Source organism: Diabrotica virgifera, chromosome 3, assembly GCF_917563875.1.
Source record: "Diabrotica virgifera virgifera chromosome 3, PGI_DIABVI_V3a".
In the NCBI taxonomy this organism is placed as follows: Eukaryota; Metazoa; Arthropoda; class Insecta; order Coleoptera; family Chrysomelidae; genus Diabrotica; species Diabrotica virgifera.
This window is the reverse complement of record NC_065445.1, coordinates 277872351-277893975: the sequence shown is the minus strand read 5'-3', so window position 1 is coordinate 277893975 and position 21625 is coordinate 277872351. Positions and strand designations below refer to the sequence as shown.

Below are 21625 nucleotides of genomic sequence, written 5' to 3'. Positions count from 1 at the left end.
AAGCATCAAAATACAAAAATCCATCAAATTGTAGACAATTCCGCTTTTGTTCTTCAGCTTAAGTAACGTACTTTGTTCTTTAAGTAACGTACAAATTGCTAAAGAACTTATGTTCATAAAAGTTAATTTTAGTTTTTTACCAGAGCTAATAAATTCATTAGAACAAAGGAATTTACAATTAAGTGATTCGGTTAATCTTGTTAACACTTTTTCTGCTCATTGTCAAAAAATTCCCGGAAATACAGGGATTACAATTAGAAATAAATTAAAAAATGTTTTAGAAAAAAATGAGCGCTTCGATTGTTTGAGGAAAGTTGTACGTATTTTTGAAGGCAACTTTTCTGAAGATCTTACGACTTAATATATTGTTTTATTTTTGAGTATTTTTAATATGCATTTGCATATTTAGACAAATTTAGAAAAAAATACCTGCATATTTGTAGTAAAAGTAATGCATATAAATATATGCGCATATTTTGGTAATGTTGTGTTGCATATATTCCGCTCTCTACTTATTAGTTATGTAAGGATTTGAAAAAAATGAATACATACATTTAAAACACATTGAAAATTTTGACAGACGACATTTTGCTCCTTTCCCCTTAATGTTATATACCTAGGTACCTACAATGATATCATTCAGTACAAAATAGTAATCTTAGAAGGAGGAACCTTTCACTGGTTCCAAGAGTTTTAATGGATATAAAACAACAACTAAATAAAACACTCTAAAACTTCATTCCCCAGTCCTAGCTGTAATAAAATACTTAAAAAGAGAATAAGTTTTTGCTGCAAAGACATCCACAAAGCTGCATATTTTGTGGATTCCCGGTTTAGAAGAGAAGGCCTTTCCGACGAGGACAGCTTAAATTGGGTGAAAGTTTTTCAGTAAATTGCAATTCATCTCAATCTAAAGTGTAATTGTTTACAAGTTGTCATCTTCAAGTGTAATTGTTACTAATTCAGAATGCAGCAATGTTTAAATCAAAAACAGGATTTTTCTCAAGATCAAGATCAATCAATAAATCTCCTGTTTTTCAAAGGCATTGAAAGAACATTAACCCTTTTTTAACAAGCTGAAAAAATCAAACCAACGATACATGCAAAATACAATGAAATTATGAATTTTTTTCATAAGAAAACCAATTACTATTTTAAATTCAAAACTAAAAGTGTATCTGAAAAAATCAATAAACCACTAGTCGACAAACTCACGCAACATATCGAATAACCTTGAATTACATAGAAAAAAATAGATGGTATTTATGACATCATCGTCTTAATTCTATTATACAAGAAGAAGAAGGTGTAACAATAACGTTTTCTCAGCATTAGCGCATCGTTTTGTTGTGTCCGTCGATATGGACTACTCTTCGATAATTTAAAAGATTGATTGAAGGGAAGTGTAGATTTGTGGTCGGAGTTCTCAATTGTTTTAACCACAATTCATTGGTTCTCACACATTTTTTTTATTTCGATTCATGATCGTTCAACGAGAAACGACGACGTTAAATATTTCATTTAAAGATCGGCTTTTTTATTGGGTACAAAATAGAGTGGAGTTTTTCCAATTAGATAATAAAAGAACAAGATTAAAATTTACGTGAAGAATCATAATAAGAAGTTGTGTATGATTTTATTTAAACCGATTTTGGTCAGATAAGCATATAAAAAATTTCGATGACTGGATTACCGGAAGTCCAGAATAACAATACAATAATTGTAATGAATTAAAAATAAACCAAGAAAAAACAAATATAATGAGTTTGATAAAAGCTTTGAAAACAAAAAGGTTAGACTAGGAGAACACATTTTTGAAGACGTCGAAAAATTTAATTATTTGGGAATATTAATAACAACCAATGGACAAAGAGAAACATAAATAAAAAAGGATAATTACAGCAAATAAGACCTTTCATGCAAAATAAAAATTACTAAAAAACAAATTATTGAGCAAGAAATCGAAAATGAAGATACACAACAATAATTCGACCGACGATGATGTATGCAGCCGAAACCCTTAGCATGACGAAAAAAGAAGACCTTATAATACAAGAAAAAAAATACTTCTTCTGCTTCTTCCTTCTTGTATGTAGGCTTTAAAGCCTGTTTCTTCTTCAATATTAGCCTCCTAAATGATTTAAGTTATCGCACCATCTTTTTCTTGGTCTGCCAATACTTCTTCGTCCATTTGGTGACATCTCGTGTCATTCGTACTATCCTATCCTCTGCCATTCTACTAATGTGTTCATTTCACTCCTGTTTCCGTTTTGTCACCCATCCATTTATGTCTTCTACATTGCATGATCTTCTTATGTTTTCGCTTCTCTCCCTATCCAACAGACTTTTCCCTGATATTCGTCGGAGTATTTTCATCTCTGTTGTTTCTAGTGGTCGTCTCGTTTTAGATGTGTCAGGTCTTGTCTCCGCCGTGTATGTCAATATAGGTCTAATTGTTGCTTTATAGATTCTTGCTTTTGTGTCTTGTCTTAGGTGTTTGTTCTTCCAGATTGTGTCGTTAAGGGATCCCGCCGCTTTACTTGCTTTTAAGCTTTGTTGTCGTACTTCCTCTTCAACATCTCCGTAACTGGTTATATATATTCCCAGATATCTAAACCTTACTTCCTGTTTTATTATTTTCCCATCAATTTCGATGTTACATCGTAGTGGGTATTTAGATGTTGTCATACATTTGGTTTTTTCTGCTGATATTATCATATTGTATTTCTTGGCTGTTGTATTGAAGATGTGTGTTAATCTTTGGAGATCATCTTCTGTCTCGGCGATTATTGCGGCATCGTCTGCGTAACATAATATTTGTATTTCTTGGTTCCCCATTCTGTAACCATGATGTTTACGTAATGCTTCTATTATTTCGTCCATTATTATATTAAAGAGCAGTGGACTTAATGAGTCACCTTGTCTGACTCCGCTTTGTACTGGTATAAACTGCGTTAGTTTTCCATTTATCTTTGCCTGTATTCGATTATGAAATAGATGTTTTCGATGGTTTGTATAATATTGATTGGTATGTTTCTTCTATACAGTAAATGTAAGACGTCTTCGACTTATATGCGATCGAAAGCCTTTGTCAGGTCTATAAAACATATATATGCTGGTTTATTGTACTCAATGGCATTTTCTGTGATTTGTCTCAGTACAAATACGGCGTCTACGCAGGATCTTCTGAATCCTTGTTCATCTGATAAAGTTGTTAGTTTATTGATTTTGTTGGTTAGGACTTTTGTGGTTAGCTTAAGTGCGGTGTTCAGTAGATTTATATCCTATAATTATTGGGGTCTTCTTTGTCTCCTTTCTTGAACATTGGTATCATCATGCTGTTTCTCCATGTGCCTGGTATTTTGCAGTGCAATATTAGTTTTTGTATAAGTTTTGTCATCTCTAGGGTTATTAGGCTATTGATTATATTCAAAATAAGATAGCTAAAAGGAACTACAACGTTAACGGGGTTTTATTATTTCATATGGTCAATGGACATCTATATATGAAAAAACCGTGGAGTGCTACCATTTAAAGGGGTGCGTTTTTGAGAAATGGGTGAATTAGTCCCTGGGCACAGGTTACATTAGGGTGAGTTCTATGCACTTTTGGTATAAACATACCTACATAAAAATTGTTCCTGGTTAAATTTCCTATCTAAATATCGCTTTTTGAAGTCAATGGTACTTTTTTTTACAAAAATATATTCAAAATAAAAAGCACAAAGAAACCCAAAAGAAAGAAATTTTGTTTTTTGTCCCATAACTTTTGTCCACTAGGATATAGGTATAAACATTGCTTTACAGAAAAAAAATCTACATATCTCTTCTTTAAAATATTGTGTAGTAGAGGTAATTAGGATTTATAGTTTTCGAAATATGATTTTTCAAATTTCGCCACTCACAGCAATTTTGGGCAATTTTCCTTGTAATTTCGCAAATATTGTTCTGTAACTTTTTTCCACGTAACTTTAGGTATATGAAATGGTACACATAATAAAAATATAAATCAATTAGCTTTAAAATGGTCTACTGTCTAACGTTGTACGACTTTTTTTTAAAGAGATTATGGTTTTTCAAAGTTTTATACTTTTAACGATTTTTTATAATATAATATAAAAATAAAATTATATTATTATATGATATATTGTATATTATATAATATTATATTATATATAGTATATATAATATAATATTATATTATATAATATATAATACATAATATAAAAAAAATATTATTATTTACATTTTTTACGATTATTCTTGAAATTTCTCATTATAACTTTTTTTCTTCTACATTTAGGTATATATTATATTATATAATAAAAAAAGGTTATTTTGTTTACTTTAAAATTTTGTATTACAAAAAATTCGAGGATTATTTTTGAATAAGATATTATTTTTCAAAATGTAATAAGACTTGCAACGATTTTTGATTTTAGGATTATTTTTTAAATTTCTCATTATAACTTTTTTTTCTTGTACATGAATATACTATATATTGCTGAATAAAGAGGGCTTACTTTCTGTTTTTTAAAATGGTGTATCATCTATATTTAAATAATGGAAACCGAGTGATTCTTTGATATTTTTTTACCTGTATTATTTAAAATTATTTCTTTTACAAAAATTACATAAACATTAGTCTTAGAAAACATCACTTTAGTTAAAATTATTTAAACGTTGACATTTAAAAAATTTCAAAATCAAAGTCCATTTCTTCGTTAGCATTAGCTTCAATATCTTCCTCTGACACCTCAGTTATCTTAGAGTCCCACAATTAGTACCCATGCACATGCACCCTTTGCAGAATATTGAAAAAATAATTCCTATCTTCCTACAACCGCAGTTTTTTGTACATCCTTTGGTACATTTACATGCTATTTTTTCAAGCAAAGCTTGTGGTGCAGGAGCTTTGACAGTAAATATTGGAATTAATCCATATTTTGAAGTTTGCCCGGCCGAGTCAAGTGGATCCAAAGTATTACCTATAAAAAATAAGATTCAATCATAACACACAATCACATAAAAAAGTTATAAGGAGAAATTTAAAAAATAATCCTAAAATCAAAAATCGTTGCAAGTACTTATTACATTTTGAAAAAGCATATCTTATTCAAAAATAATCCTAGAATTTTTTATAATACACCATTTTAAAGTAAACAGAATAAGCTTTCTTTTTTATTATATATTATATACCTAAATGTAGAAGAAAAAAAGTTATAATGGGAAATTTAAAAAATAATCGTAAAAAATATAAAAACTTGTTAAAAGTATAAAATCTTGAAAAAGATAACCTCTTTAAAAGAAGTCGTACAACATTATACAGTAGAACATTTTAAAGGTAATTGATTTCTATTCCTCTTACATGTACCATTGCATATGCCTAAAGTTGCGTAGAAAAAAGTTACAGAAAAATATTTGCGAAATAACAAGGAAAATTGCCCAAAATTGCTGTGAGTGGCGAACTTTGAAAAATCATATTGCGAAAACTGTAAATTCTAACGACCTCTACTAAGCATCATTTTAAAGATAAAATATGTAAGTTTTTTTTCTGTGAAGCAATGTCTATACCTATATCCCCGTGGACAAAAGTTATGGGACAAAAAACAAAATTTCTTTCTTTTGGGTTTCTTTGGGCTTTTTCTTTTGAATATATTTTTGTAAAAAAAAGTATCTTTGACTTTAAAAAGTTATATTTAGATAGGAAATTTAACCAGGTACAATTTTTATGTAGACGTGTTTGTACCAAAAGTGCATAGAACTCACCCTAATGTAACCTGTGCCCAGGGACTAATTCACCCATTTCTCAAAAACGCACCCCTTTAAATGGTAGCACTCCGCGGTTTTTTCATATATAGAGATTCATTGACCATATGAAGTAATAAAACCCCGTTAACGTTGTAGTTCCTTTCTATAGTACATAATCAATAGCCTATATACTTTCTCCTCCGTATTTTAGAAGCTCGTTGGTTATTCCGTCTGGTCCTGGTGACTTTCTATTTTTGAGTAAATTTATGGCTATCTCTACTTCCTGAAAACTGATTTCTATTTCGTGTCTTAATTCAGGTAGGTTAAAAAAATACTAAGAGTAATATTAGTAATATTAGGAGATTAGGACCAATAAAAATAAATAAAAATTAATTTAGACAAAGAACGAAACTTGAGCTACTGGAAGATATTAAGGAAGATATAGTGTGTAAAATAAAACAGCAAAAAGTAAAATGGTTAGGACAAATATGAAGATCAGGATCAACTACGTCGATATTCTCAATATTGAAATGGACATCAACTGGCAAAAGAAGACGTGGAAGACCAAGATATACATGGTTACAAAAAGTAATAAATGACAAAGCGGGTATACGACAATAGAAAGAAAAAACCAGAAATAGGAAACAGTGGAGAAAAATAACCGAAAAAATTCATCATCATCATCATCATCAATGGTGCTACAGCCCTAAGAAAGAGCCTCGATCTTCCGAAGTCTATTACGCCAGTCAGTCCTATCCATTGCCAACCGTTGCCAGTTTGCTGCGGCTATTTTTCTCCCATCCTCATCTTCACCATCCTTCCATCTGAGTTTTGGCCTACCCCTATTTCTACTTCCCACAGGTTGTGACATAAGGATTCTTCTAAAAGGGTTGTTCTGCTGTGATCTTGCTAGATGTCCTGCCCATCTTAGTCAGTCCTATTCTTATAAGAGATACTACGTCTTTACCACCAAATATATGTTTATATCAGTGGCACACCTCGTAGTATAACCGAGAAAATTAAATAAAGAAACAAATTGAAGAGTCTCAGATGCAGAATCCACCACTTTAATAAAATTAAAATGGCAAATAGTTATTTAAATCTGAGACTTTTCGTGTTGAAAGTTCTTTCTGGTACATCCTTAATCTGCGACTTTTACAATTTATAAGATGTCGCTGGATCACGTCCCAATGGGAATTTGAACGATCTTTCAAATTCCCCTTAAATAATTGATGGTTGAGCTGTTTTTTGATCCAGAGGAGTGCACGCTAGCGCTGTGTTGATAAAGCCTGAAATGGTGGAAACAGCTGTCCAGCGATTGTGCATCCCTCTGAATCGAAAGCAAACAAAACCATCTTTTACTTTTACTTTTAAATAAAGAAAATGAGAACTGATCTATCTCAAAACAAAGTTCTAGATTCTAGAGATCTTAAGCGGCATAACCCCTAAAGGGGTGTTTAGCCACTCTGTACCTATAGTTATGAACATATGTGGCCTACCTATTTATTCTTTAACTTTTGTCCTAACGGCTTTCTAGGTATTTCAATAGCAGTATCTTTAATAATATTGGCCATCTTTCACCAAATTATATTAGGACTTTTCACGTTTCAGGTCATTTTACATCACGGTTATTAGACTTTATTACGGTTGCCTTGACCGACGGTGGTGGGGAGACTTATATTTTTGACTTTACGTCACAAGAGTTCACATTCCCATATTTTTAAATGATTTTCGATCATTGAATGTGTGTTATTGTGTATATATGTGTATTATTTGTGTTATTATGAAATAATAAGACAAATGATACACATTTTATCTTATACCGGGTGGTGAATCGTAAAAAGGGCCATAGGAAACTCAATGTAAAATTCTAAATTGTTGAATTCCTGCTTCCCTAATTATTTTACATCAAAAGTCATGAGAGAATACTTGTGGAGAATTAAAATCTGTATTAAAATCAAAAGTTAAAATTGTTCTACGATTTAAATGCATTCCAAAATTTTGAAAAATATGATACATTTGCCACAATAGGTATGCGTGTAAAAGTTAGGCCACACGTTACTATTTAACTGACAGTGCTCACACCATTGACTGAATAAATAATCTTTTATTATTAATACTTTCTCCGCAACTGAGGGTATCTTATCAACTGTATTGTTTTTAAGCAATAGATGATAAAATAAAAATATTGACAGTTCAAACATGTGAACATTATTGCATTGTGTGTGGCCTAAGTTTAGGCTGAAAACTAAAATGTATTGCATTTTTACAAAATTTTGGAATATGTTTAATTACGTAGACCAATTTTAACAGTTGTTTTCAATACAGATTTCAATCCTCTACAAATAGTTTCTAATGTCTTTTGATGTAAAATAATTAGGGAAGCTGGAATTCAACAGTTAAGAATTTTACATTGAGTTAATGCAAAATTTTGACGCATGTCAAAATTCTCAATGTGTTTTAATTGTATTCATTTTTTTCGAATCCTGAGAAAACTAATAAATATTTTTGAAAATTTTAAACTCAGAATGAAAGACTACATTATTACCGAGGGCCGAAAGTCCCTGAAAACTTCTATAATATTTATTTTAATAAGTTACAGGGCTGAAAATAAAAGAGAAGCGTGATATTTAATTTCAAATATTTCATTCAATAGAAACTGCTTGTTTATTCTAAGAGGCTTTCCGCCCTCGGTAATAATGTAATATTTCATCCTGCGTTTAAATTTTTCTAAAATACTTGATTTTCTCAGGATTCGAAAAAAATCATATTACTATTCAAATGACAGTACACTCTCGTGACGTAATCGCACCCTTAATGTTCATTGGTTAGTCGATTTAGGCAACCGTAGTAATGTCTAAGAACCGTGATTTTACACTATTTTTTTCCTGGTTAGACCTTTTATTACATCTTTTAATATCCACCACATGATTTCTTAAGGTCCTCTCCGTTATTTTGGTTTAGTTTACTTCAATGTCCAGCATAAGCAACTTATGTTAATAAGAAATACCCATCTTGTTAAAAATAGTGTCCTATGTATAGTAATTATTATGGTTCCCTGGCCAATTGAATATCTTAAATTCTCGTTTTAAATGCATGTGGAATCATCCTCGTTGCCTTATTCACTTATGACTTATGCCAATTGAATTTTTAATAAACTCCTCTATTTTCTAAATATTCAATCAACTGCTGCCCTTATCTTGGAAGTTTTTTCTAAATGTATGCTTCATAAAATTTAGACATATCCATTAACAGTGCGTAAGTTGTTAACCACAGTTCTGAAAGAAGCCGATATATGCTCTTAAAAATTAATAACGACCACCAAACAAGCATGCTACACAATCTTGACAACGTCAACTTCAATTACAGTCATCAATTTGTTCCCACAAACTTTACAAGAAGTAAATTGCCAAACAAAGAGAGTTATTATATTTCAAAATTTATATCTATAACAGATATTTTAACGTACTTTGGTTAATTTAGAGAAGAAGCGGGTCGTTCACTTCAAAAGGCAACTAACTAATCACTTGAAGACTTGAAGAAAGTATAAGAGAGTTGTTGTTTGCCGATATTTAGACATGGTCGTAGATATAGTGAGGCTAACTAAGGTATCGATCAAAGTAAATATTAAAAGTTATTTTAAAATACATTATGAATTGTTGCTGAAGCTAATAATATTGTTTTCACCCATTGTGAAAAAATATGAAAACTTTGAATTATCCATGTGCGTCTGTCCCAGAGACTTTGTAAACATAACTCCTCCGTGATTAGACCAGATAGAACGACAAATCAGGTATTGAATGGAAGCTTATAACCCAAGGATGGTATTAAAGGTGAGATTATATTAAAGATAAATTTGACCTAGGGCTTCTGGTTTTAGAGTTGCAAGCGGAAGTACTGTTTTAAAGTCGTCGAAATAGTCCAAGCGATATATTATTCGACGCGCCTTCGCAAGACGAGCACAAGTATATACTTTCAGTTTTATGCTTGTTTGTCTCTCCATCTGTCTGACCGTGAATATAACTCATACGTTATTATTAGAACTGATAGAATGACTAGTATTTTGATGTCATTTCCGGTTAAAAGTTTATGATCGAAAGTTTGCAAAAATGACTCAAAATTAGTGAAATCGTATATCAATCGATGTAAAGTTACACGGAGAATTCAAATATCAACTTCCAGTTCTACTTCTGGTCATGTAGGGTGAAAACCTAGGACTTACGAAGTCCAATTACTTGTATTTAAATTTATGTTGATTTTTATGGTCAAAAAACGTGTTGTTGTTTTTCCGTTTTTATTTCTGATTCTTTTGTTAAACCTTTGTTTTATTCCAGATATTACTTCGTCTCCCATACAGACAGAGCCAAACAGAGAGCAAAGAAAGCAAAAGATTTTAATCAGATTAGATGTATCCGAGATGAAAATAATAAAATACTAGTTCACGAAAGGGATGTCAAAGAGAGATGGAGAAAGTGACAGCTTATTAAATGAAGAATTTGACAGACAGCCTGTAGAGCCAACGAAGACAGCAGCAGCAATGGTCACCAAAATAACAAACGGGGAAGTGGCTCAAGCGCTTCAAAAAATAAAGAAAGGGAAAGCGGTAGAACCAGATGATATTCCTGGGGACCTATGGAGAGCATTGGGAGAGACAGGAACAAGGTGGCTAGCAGGTCTATTTAATAGAATTATGGAAGTTGGACAAATGCCAGACGAATGGAGAAGCAGTATACTGGTACCTGTTTTAGCAGTATACAAAAACAAGGGAGATATACAACAGTGTACAAACTACAGGGCTATAAAGCTGCTTAGCCACACCATAAAAATATGGGAAAGAGTAATTGATAGACGGATACGTGAAGAGACCGAAATATCCGAGAATCAATTTGGCTTTATGCAGGGCAGATCAACAACAGATGCAATTTTCATTATAAGGCAGTTGATGGAAAAATACAGGAGTAAAGAAACAAACGCTCATATGGTATTCATTGATCTTGACAAAGCATATGATAGAGTTCCTCGAGAGATTCTGTGGTGGGCACTCAATAAGAAAGGAGTCCCTGGTAAATATGTAAAGATTGTGAGGGATATGTATGAGGGAGTAACGACTAGTGTTAGGACAGGTGTGGAAGAGACTGATAAATTTCATGTGAAAGTATTGCATCAAGGCTCTGTACTTAGTCCGTATTTATTCTCATTAGTTTTGGACCAGATAACAGCGAAACTACAGGGTAACATTCCATGGTGCTTAATGTATGCTGATGATGTCGTGTTAGTAGGAAATAGTGAAAGAGACTTAGAACAAAAACTGGAACAGTGAAACAGCTCTGGAGGAAAAAAGTTTAAAACTTAGTAGGACCAAAACAGAGTATTTGGAATGTTCTTTTAAAGATGGAGTTACTACAAATAAAATGGTATCTTTGGATGGTGAACTGATTGTAAAAAGCAATAGTTTTAAGTACCTGAGATCGGTATTACAGAGTAATGGAGAAATAGATGGAGATGCATGCAGCAGAATTAGGGCTGGATAGATGAAGTGGAAAGAAGCGAGTGGTGTGTTGTGTGACAGAAAAATTCCAATGAAGCTGAAGGGAAAATTCTATAAAACAGCCATAAGACCGGCTATGATGTACGGAACTGAATGTTGGGCAGTGAAGAAGAAAGAGGAACAACGAATGCATGTGGCGGAAATGAGAATGCTTAGATGAATGAGTGGAGTGACAAAGAAGGATAAAATTAGAAATGAGTATATTAGGGGAAGTCTAGGTGTGGCACCAATTGATGCCACAATGAGAGAGCATAGGTTAAGATGGTTTGGTCATGTTCAACGTCGAGACGTTAATCACCCAATACGAAGAATACCTGAAGTGCAGATTCCTGGAAGGAGTAGGAGAGGAAGACCAAAGAAGACCTGGAGGGAGGCGATAAGGCAAGACATGTTGATAAAGGGGATTAACGTTGATATGACCCAAGATAGAATTGTGTGGAGAAATGCAATTAGGGAAGCCGACCCCGCATAGGGATAAGGCAAAGAGAGAATGAATGACTTCGTCTCCCATACTGGTATTGAAATCCCCAATAATTTATTTTATTTTACTTCGTTTTTCACTAGTGTTTTGAGCTCATCATCTTACAAAAACGCCCAATATAAAGAGAAAATCCGACATATCTCAAAAATATGTAAAACAAGAAATCGATAAATTACCAGGTGCAAACCAAATAACAAATGAGCTCTTATGGAAGTGATTGTAAAGTAACTTCTACTCATTGTACAAAATAATAACCACTAAGAAAGGCGATAAGAAATCCAATAAATATTTTAAATGAAACACTAAAATTAACAACAAGAATAAAGGCCACAAAAATGATTATATCATTATCGTCATTCTCTTTGCCTTTATCACTATGACGGATCGACTTCCCTAATTACATTTCTTCACAACTTTCTTACTTTGGTTTTGGTTTATATTAATATCCATTCCTTTCACCGACATGGCCTGCATATCTATGCGTCTCCCCCAGTTCTTCTTTGGTCTTCCTCTTGGCATATTGAACATGACCAAACTATCTTAACATAATATGCTCTTTTATTTTGGTATTAATTGGTACTACCCCTAACAAAGACGGATAGCTTAACATAGCAGCAGAAATGAATGTTTTACGAAAAATAACCAGCCAAACGCTAAGAGCTAGAGTAAGAAGTGAGGAAATAAGAGCAAGATGTAAAATAGAGAAAATAAACTTGTAGGCAAAAAGAAGAATAAAATCAACACATAGAAAGAATCATAGAAAACAGAACAATGAGAATAGAACAAGACACATCGCCAATCGGAAGAAGGGCAATAGAACGTCCGACGAAAAGATGGTCCGACAACATTTTTGGTCTATCAAAATTTTTAATTTCAAAAACCCAAAAATATCATTTTTGGAAATATTTAAATGCCTATTAAACATAGTTTAATAGATAAGATTCTAGAAGTATGCCACACTATAGTAATAGTTATTCATAATATAGATAAATATTATATACGACGTCTATGGCTCTAGGTACTTAGTTAGGTACTTGACTTAGTAATGCAACTGTATTTTACAGAACAGCTTATTTATTATTTAGAAACTAAATAAAGACTCTTTTGAGGTCTTCAACTTCAAATATGTTTGGGATTTAAAGTCCATTTGTAAAAATGTTAAGAATAACAACACAACTCTGTTGTTGACGATAACGGGTTAACATGGTGAGCAGAAATACTGGATGTCAGAAAGTTAAATATTATTATTTCCTTTTTATGTCAATCAGAACAAATGTTGGCATAATATGACATCAATGTTGAACATAAATCGTCAAAAACATTCGGAAAATATTTTTCACAATTTAAACCCAATGTTACTAAAGATCAGCAGTCGGATGTTGTTTATAAAGTAAAATGTAAAGACTGTAATTAAACATATATTGGGCAAACACACCAATATTTGCATAGAAGGATTTTTGCGCATAAACATAGTGTAAAAACCAACCAATTAAACACTACTGTCTTAGGTAAGCATTCTGTAGAAAATAACAATGCTTTTAACTTTGAAAATGTACAGATTTCAGAAAATAGACCTACAAATTTCAGAAACAGACCTACAATAAAATATGTATATTGGAGATATAAATATATAAATAATTATATATAGACTAGTAAGGATCTGTTTTTAGGTGGATGTGAGAGGTGGCATTCAGATTTTTGCGGATAAAGTTAGGTGATAATTTCTTTAATAATAATTGATTTATGCTCCTTCTCAAATATGCCCGGAACATTAATAAAAAAAATAAAATATTTAAAAATTTCAAAAAACTTCGTTATTTTTCTACTTTTTTTGCTTATAACTTTAAAACGATTCATTTTGGAACAAAGTCGTATAGGAATAAAACAAAGATAATTAAATTTTCTATCAGATGCGATTGGTTAAAAATGTCTTAATTTATCACCCTTGCTGCAAAATAGCAATAAATATAAAATAAGGGGCAAAACAAGCCTGTCCCTATTCAATGATTTTCCATTACTTAGGTTACACTTGGAACCTTCCTAATTCGCTTAGAAAATTTTTGTAATGTGCTAAAACCGTACACCAAATTTCATTAAAATTGACTTACTAGATTTTGAATAATAATTTTGCAATCTAAACTTTTTTTAAAAAATTAAAATTTTTTAAAATCTTGCACAACAAAAACTAGAACATACAAAGATTTGTCAATTTTTTTACATATAAAGAAGCACTCCACCTATCTAATACACTTTATATAATTGAAATCGGATTGTTTAAGCAGCCTCAGCAATGTATTAAAGTTATAAACAATTTTTTGGCTTATAAACAAATTAGTCCTGTGGCCAGGAGGGGGTGCTACGGGCTCCTTTATTTAGATGGACTTACCCAAGATTTTTATGTATTTTTTGACCCGTAGAACACGATTTTTTTGAGTAACAGTTGATCCGGATGTCGATAAGATTGTTATAAACAAAGAACTTGAGGAATTACATAACATCGATTTTTCGCAAAATAAAACATTTTTTTGTATTTCTTGGATAATTCTAAGCAAAAAATGTTCTTACAAGTTTTTTCGTAGGATGCATAGTTTTTGAGATAAACGCAGTGGAACTTTCAAAAATTCGAAAAATTACAATTTTTGAACGCGAACAACTTTTGATTAAAAAATAAAATAGCAATTCTGCTGACAGCATTTGAAAGTTTAAGTTAAATTATACCGGTTTTAATTATTTGCATTGCTAAAAATTAATTTTTTTATTATTAAACAAAGCTATTTGTTTATAAGCCAAAAAATTGTTTATAAGTTTAAAACATTGCCAGCCCTTAAATAATCCGATTTTAATTCTGTAAAGTGTATTAGATAGGTAGAGCACCTCTTTATATGTAAAAAAAAATTAGACAACTTCTAAATGGTCTACTTTTTGTTCAGAAAGATTTTAAAAAATTTGAACTTTTTTAAAAACATTTAGATTGCAAATTTATTATGCAAAATCTATTAGGTCGTTTTTAATGAAATTTGGTACATGGTTTAAGTATGTTACAAAGAATTTCCTAAGCGAATTACTAAGGTTCTAAGTGCCACCAAAGTGGTTAAAAACATTGAATAACAACAGGCGTATTTTGCCCCCTTATTTTGTATTTATTGCTATATTGCAGAAAAGGTAATACGTTAAGACATTTTTGACCAGTCATATATCATACAAAATTCAATTATCTTTATTTTATTTTTCTACGACTTTGTTCCAAAACGAATCGTTTTAAAGTTATAAGCAAGAAAGAAAGCAGAAAAAAATCGACGTTTTTCGAAATTTTTAAATATATTAATTTTTTTATTAATGTTCCGGGCATATTTGAGAAGGAGCATAAGTCAATTATTATTACTGAAGGTGTCACCTAACTTTATCTGCAAAAATCCGAATGCCACCTCTCACATCCAAAAATAGACGTTTTTTCACAGATCCTTACTGGTCTAATATAGCTATAGACTATTTATATTTTGTAAGAAACTCTTATCCTAAAGCTGCAGTTCTTTTTCTTTTATCATATGATTACAAGGCATTACAAAACTAAAGTATGGGGTTCTTATAATAGACTCTAGTGGCCACTGAAAGATCTTCACAATGGCCTTAAACTAAATAATATCCTTAGCTTGGAGTAGCTCTAATAGTTTCTTAACAAAAACTAACTTGAGTGCACTTTTCCTTTATTTCTCCAAAATCTGCTGAAGAGCTTTTAACGATAATCTTATTATATGTTCTTTTTCATAGTAAGCAAAGATTTTTTGTGAGGAATATTTTATATTTTATTTGAACGAATTCGCCGTTTGGTACATTGGTTGTAAGATAAACAAGAGATTTACTTCAAATGTAAAATATCATTTGTATCCCTGGTTCTACTCGATTACAGATTTTTTTTAAGATGAGGGTATTTCTGTGTTACCAAAGACTCAATCTGCAAATCCAATATCGGATGGTAAAATGTTTTGTACACTCTATTCTTCTTTATGCTGTCGAAGGACTGTTATTGTTGTTGGACTGTTAATGTAAACTTAATGAGAATGCTGAAAGCTTTTGAGATGAGGCTTTTTAGAAGAATTTTGAAAATACAGTGGACCGATCATATTACGAACGAAATGGTGTTGCAAAGAATGGGTACAGACAGAAAACTTTTAACCACAACCACAATTGAAGGGCTCGGGGCAATAAGGGACCTAAGCCTCATTTGAAAAGTTTTGAGTAAATCACGTTTAAAGGTTTTGACTAAATCCTGAAATCATATTTTTATATCTTATAATGTTTACCTTAATTCCTTACATGCATAATAAATTATTAAATATATTTTTTTAAAGAAAGATACAAAATGAAACTGCATTTGTTAAGAAAAAATTTATTAAACAAATAAATGTGGCTTATGACCTTTTTGAAAATAACAAAATGAATCATTCTAAAATCAAGAATATACCTACAATATTATTTTTTATTAAAAAAAACATCTGTTTCATCATCCCTGTCTACTTCCTATGCTTTATCAACTTGGTTATAGTCTTGTTCAATGTTACGTGTACTGATTCCAATAATACTGAGATAAAACTGCTGGTTTATGAGAGGAATATATTGAAAAAGTTTCTTTATATCCTGATTTTTTTATGCTCAGTACTATTGGTCCTCCATATATATTTTTTAAGCTTTTTGTTGTCACCAAACTTTACAATACTCTTACCAACATTTACTTCATCAAACGGTCCATTTAGGGTGTGTTTAATGAATATGGAATTTGGGTGTTCGCTATCAAACCAAGAAGGGACCAAGCCACCTACTAAATAAAATACTTTTTTGGTCTTAAACCGTGTTATTGACAAACGAATTTAAATAGAATTATTAGTCTTAATGGCTCTTTATCAATAAAAAAAATTAAAACAGGTTATTTATGGTTACGTTTTACTAAAAAAGTAAATTTAATGTTATTATAACTTATTAAGGAATTGTCCCATCTCTAATTGAATTGGTAAGACGTGTTTATGAGTGCTCGTAACTTTTATCAAGTTTTGTGATTATTACGGCTATAATTAAAAAGCTTTTAAAGCGCCAAAGAAACCATAAAGTGACAAAGTGAAATTGTGCAGAAAGTGAGCCAAGAAAACAAGCAGAATAATTTGTAAGTACAATTTCTTATATCTACATTTATTGAATAGAACAAAAATATCGCTTGCAAATTAAAGAACTATAAAAACCAGAAACTAATTAGTTCTGACTTGATTTTGAGCCATCGAGGCGGGCTCGCCACTTTTTCGCAAACCAAACTGTTACAAAATAACGATTGGACTATTAAGTAACGGGAGTGAATATAAGTAAGTGAAAATAATCTGTATGTGTACAATTTCTTATATTTATTGGGAAAGAACAAAAATATCGTATGCAAATTAACGAACTATAAATAACAGTAACTATTTAGGTTTGATAAGGTGAAGAGCCTCCGCGCTTTTGAGGCGGGCCCGGCACTTTTTCGCAAACCGAACAGTGACAAAACACCGATTGGACTATTAAGTAACGGGAGTGAGTAATACATGCACGCTGCGCCACAAAAAATGGCTTCGAATTTGTTAACACCGGTAAAAATAATGGATAGATACAAAGTGGATTCGGACGACGACACATCAGAAGACCATAGAAAGAGGAACAGAGAAGAAGAGGAAGAATTGTTCCAAAAAAGTAAAAAAGTGTCTAGATCGCCTAACAAAACCCGTAACGAAGATAATAAGCTCGATCAAATTATTAAAATGATGCATGACTTAACCACAGAAACAAAAAATTTAACAACGGAAGTAAAAGAGATAAAGAATGAACAGAGAAAGTACTGGGAGGAATTAAACGACCTGAAAACAGAATTGGAGAAAGTTAAACAAGAAAACCAAACTAAACACAAGGAGAAGGAAGAAATGAAAAAAGAACTAAACGATATGAAAATACGTGTACAAAGACTAGAAAAGGAAAGGAAAGTAAATAATGTTGTAATACAAGGCTTGCCAATAGATACAATCGATAGAAATGCACTGAAACAAACAGTAGGAAACTTCATGGAAAAAGAAATGAATATCAATGTTCAAATCGAAGAAGTTATCAAACTGGGAGAAAAAACATGTTTGGTCAAACTACAGAACAAGTTTGAAAAAGAAAAGATCATGCAAAATAAAGCTAAACTAAAACACATAAAAGGCAATAAAGTATATATATATAAATAATGACATAACAAAAGAAGAACTACAAACACAGAAAAAAATAAGACAAGTCGCAAATGAAGAAATTAATAAGGGTAAAAGTGTTACAATAAAATATAATAAATTAATAATAGATGGAAAAACACACAAATGGAATCAATACAGCAATCAGCTAGAAGAAGACCAGGGAAATCCAAAAAACTAACAGAAGACGAAAATACACAAACAAAAGCACAAATCACGACAGACAAGGCACAGAAAAAGGAATTGAGCAAGGACGAAAATAGAAATAGAGCAAAAACGAAAGATAAACATGAAATAGACATAAGAGAGAACATATTTATAGGTGCATGGAATGTAAGAACCCTACACGAAACCGGCAAATTGGAGCAGGTAAGCCAAGAGATTGATAAGTACAAATTAGACATTGTCGGACTAAGCGAAACAAGATGGAATGGTAGTGGATCAACCCGAGTAGGTGACCAACAGCTAATGATATATTCTGGGAATACGGATGTAAATGACAAACACGAAAAGGGAGTGGCAATACTGCTAACCCAAAAGGGGAGAAAGGCTCTAGTAGAGTGGGAACCAGTGTCAGAAAGGATTATTTGGGCGAGACTGAAGGCAAGATATTATAACATAATAGTAATAAATGTATATGCTCCCACAAATAAAAACGACGAAAATGAGAAGGAAGAATTTTACGAGCAACTACAAACAACGTTTAATAAGATTAATAATAAATATAGAAGAGATATAAAAATAGTAATCGGAGACTTTAATGCAAAAATAGGAAATGATAATAAAGGACATGAACATGTGATGGGAAAGGAGGGAATCGGAGAGAGAAACGACAATGGAAATCGATTAATCGAATTTTGTGAGCAAAATGAACTTTTAATAGGCGGAAGCATCTTTAAACATAAGCGGATACATAAGGAAACATGGAAATCACCGGGAGGGAGATACAAGAATCAAATAGACCACATAATAATTGAATATAAATGGAGAAGCTGGCTGCAAGATGTCAGGAGCTTAAGAGGTGCTGATGTGGGATCAGACCACATGCTAATCAAAGCGAGACTAAAAATGAAATTAGCCAGAGATAAAAACCAAAAAATCAGCAGAAGGAACAAGTACAACGTTGATGCCCTAAAACAAGAATGTATAAGAAATAAATTCAGTGAGAAACTGGCAATTAACCGAACAGTATCACAACAAACTGGAGAGTCAGTCGAAGAAACATGGAAATATTTTAAAGAAGTGATGACGAATACAGCAAAAGAAACAATCGGATTAAAAAGAAGACAAAATAAAAAATGGATTACCAAAGACACTCTACTACTGATAGAAGAAAGAAAAAAGATCAAAGAAGAAATTCTACAAAAGGAAGGATCGAAAGAAGAGAGGGCACTTGAAAGGAAATACAAGGCAAAAAACGCAGAAGTAAAAAAACAAGCCAGAAAAGATAAAAGAAACTATATAAATGAGATGCTAAATATATCAGAAGAAGCAGCGAAAGAAAACGACTTACGAACACAATATACAATCATACGAAACTTAACAGGAAAAGCACAACGAAATATACGAGAAGTAAAGGATAAACAAGGAAATAGGATAAAAAATGAGAAAGAAATAATACAAAGATGGAAGGAATACTTCGAAGAGATATATGCTAAGCATGAAATAACTCAAATCATAGAAGATGAAGTAGAATCACCAGAGCTAGAAGTGAATATTGGAGAAATTACAATGGAAGAAATTGGAAACACCCTAAAACTACTAAAAAATGGCAAAGCCGCAGGAATCGACAATATACCCATTGACATAATAAAAGCAGACACCGAGCAGTCAGTAGAGATGCTACATACACTTTTGAATAAAATATGGACGGACGAAGAATTGCCAAAGGAGTGGAAAGAGGGATTGATTATAAAAATACCCAAAAAAGGAGACCTGAGCAAATGCAACAATTGGCGTGCAATAACACTACTAAGTGCCACATCCAAAGTGCTGACCAAAATCATTTTGGAAAGATTGAAGCCGGAACTAGATAAAAAACTGAGAAACAACCAAGCAGGCTTCCGTTCCAACCATTCCACTATTGATCACATTTGCACCCTTAGAATTATCTTGGAACAAACAAATGAATGGAATAAAGATATAGATGTGAGTTTTATCGACTTCGAAAAGGCCTTTGACCGTGTAAATAGGGCACAGATGTGGAAAATCCTTAGATTATATGGGATACCACAAAAAATCATAAACTTTATTAAACTCTTCTACGAAGGATACAAAGCCAAACTAGAACATTCAGGTGAAGTAACAGAAGCAATATCCATAGAAAGTGGAGTCAAACAGGGTTGTGTACTATCCCCTACCCTATTTCTTATTATGATAGATTGGGTAATGAGGAAAGTAATCGACGATCGAACAGGCATCAGGTGGAACCTTTTCAAACAGCTAGAAGATCTCGAATTTGCAGATGACATCTGCCTTATAACTGAACACCGAAATCATATGCAAGCAAAAATTGACAAATTGGCACAGTACTCCGACACGATCGGACTTCGAATAAACACAGAAAAAACTAAACTTCTAAAAAATAATAACCATCCAAATAATAAAATAATGATAAACGCTAAAGAAGTAGAAGAGGTAGACAAGTTCACATATCTGGGATCTGTCATGGAAAGGAGCGGGGTGTGTAAAAAGGATATACAGACGAGAATAACAAAGGCGCAACACGCATTCAACGCTTTAAATAAAATTTGGCAAACAAACGAAATATCGGAAACAACAAAAATTAAAATCTTTAACAGTTGCATTAAAAGTATACTACTCTATGGAGCAGAAACATGGAAACAGGACGAAAATACAACTAAAAAACTACAAACATTTGTAAACAAATCTCTAAGAAAAATCCTGAAAATATACTGGCCAAATAAAATAACTAATACAGAACTATGGGAAAGGACAAAGCAAACTAACGTATCTACTACAGTCAAGGAAAAAAATGGAAATGGATCGGCCACACTTTAAGGAAAGACCAAAGCAGCATAGCAAGACAAGCACTTGAATACCAACCAGAGGGGAAAAGAAAGAGGGGCAGACCAGACAACAGCTGGAAAAGAACAACAACGAGAGAACACGAAAAAATTGGACTAAGATGGGGCGAAGTCAAAAAGAGAGCAAAAGATAGAAGAGAGTGGAGGGAATTAGTTCACAATTTATCCAGAGAATAAAAACAAAAGAAGATGCGTTGTCCCGGCCAGACAGCAATCTTACACTTTTGGCCAAGAAACGCATAAGCGCCCAATACTCCACAAGGAGGGATGGAACGAGAGAGAGAGAGATAACTTATTAAGACACAAGCCACATATCCTACAGCAAGAAGGTCTCAAGCCACTAAAATGTTTACTTACCTTTTTCGGAGAAGATTCATCACTTTCACTGGAACTCGTGTGCGGAGAATATTCTCTATCCTTTACAGAATCGTCAGAGTCAAAATCCGAACATGAACTACTGTATTTTCCTTATAAAATAATTGTTTTTCTTTCAACACTCTTTGATCACGTATCGCCATGTTGATTTTACTGTGGCTTATGACGTTCTTGCTTAAAATTTT

The 21625-nt window shown here is 32.2% G+C and overlaps 1 protein-coding gene across 1 annotated transcript in view; it reads left to right on the top strand.

Moving 5' to 3' along the window:
- The first annotated feature begins 17556 nt into the window (after positions 1-17556).
- The window catches only part of LOC126882760 (uncharacterized), a 47751-nt gene continuing 43682 nt past the window's right edge, over positions 17557-21625 (top strand). The window contains exon 1 of the mRNA XM_050647753.1: positions 17557-18000. Within this exon, the coding sequence (XP_050503710.1) occupies positions 17557-18000 (444 nt within the window). The remainder of the gene's footprint in view (positions 18001-21625) is intronic.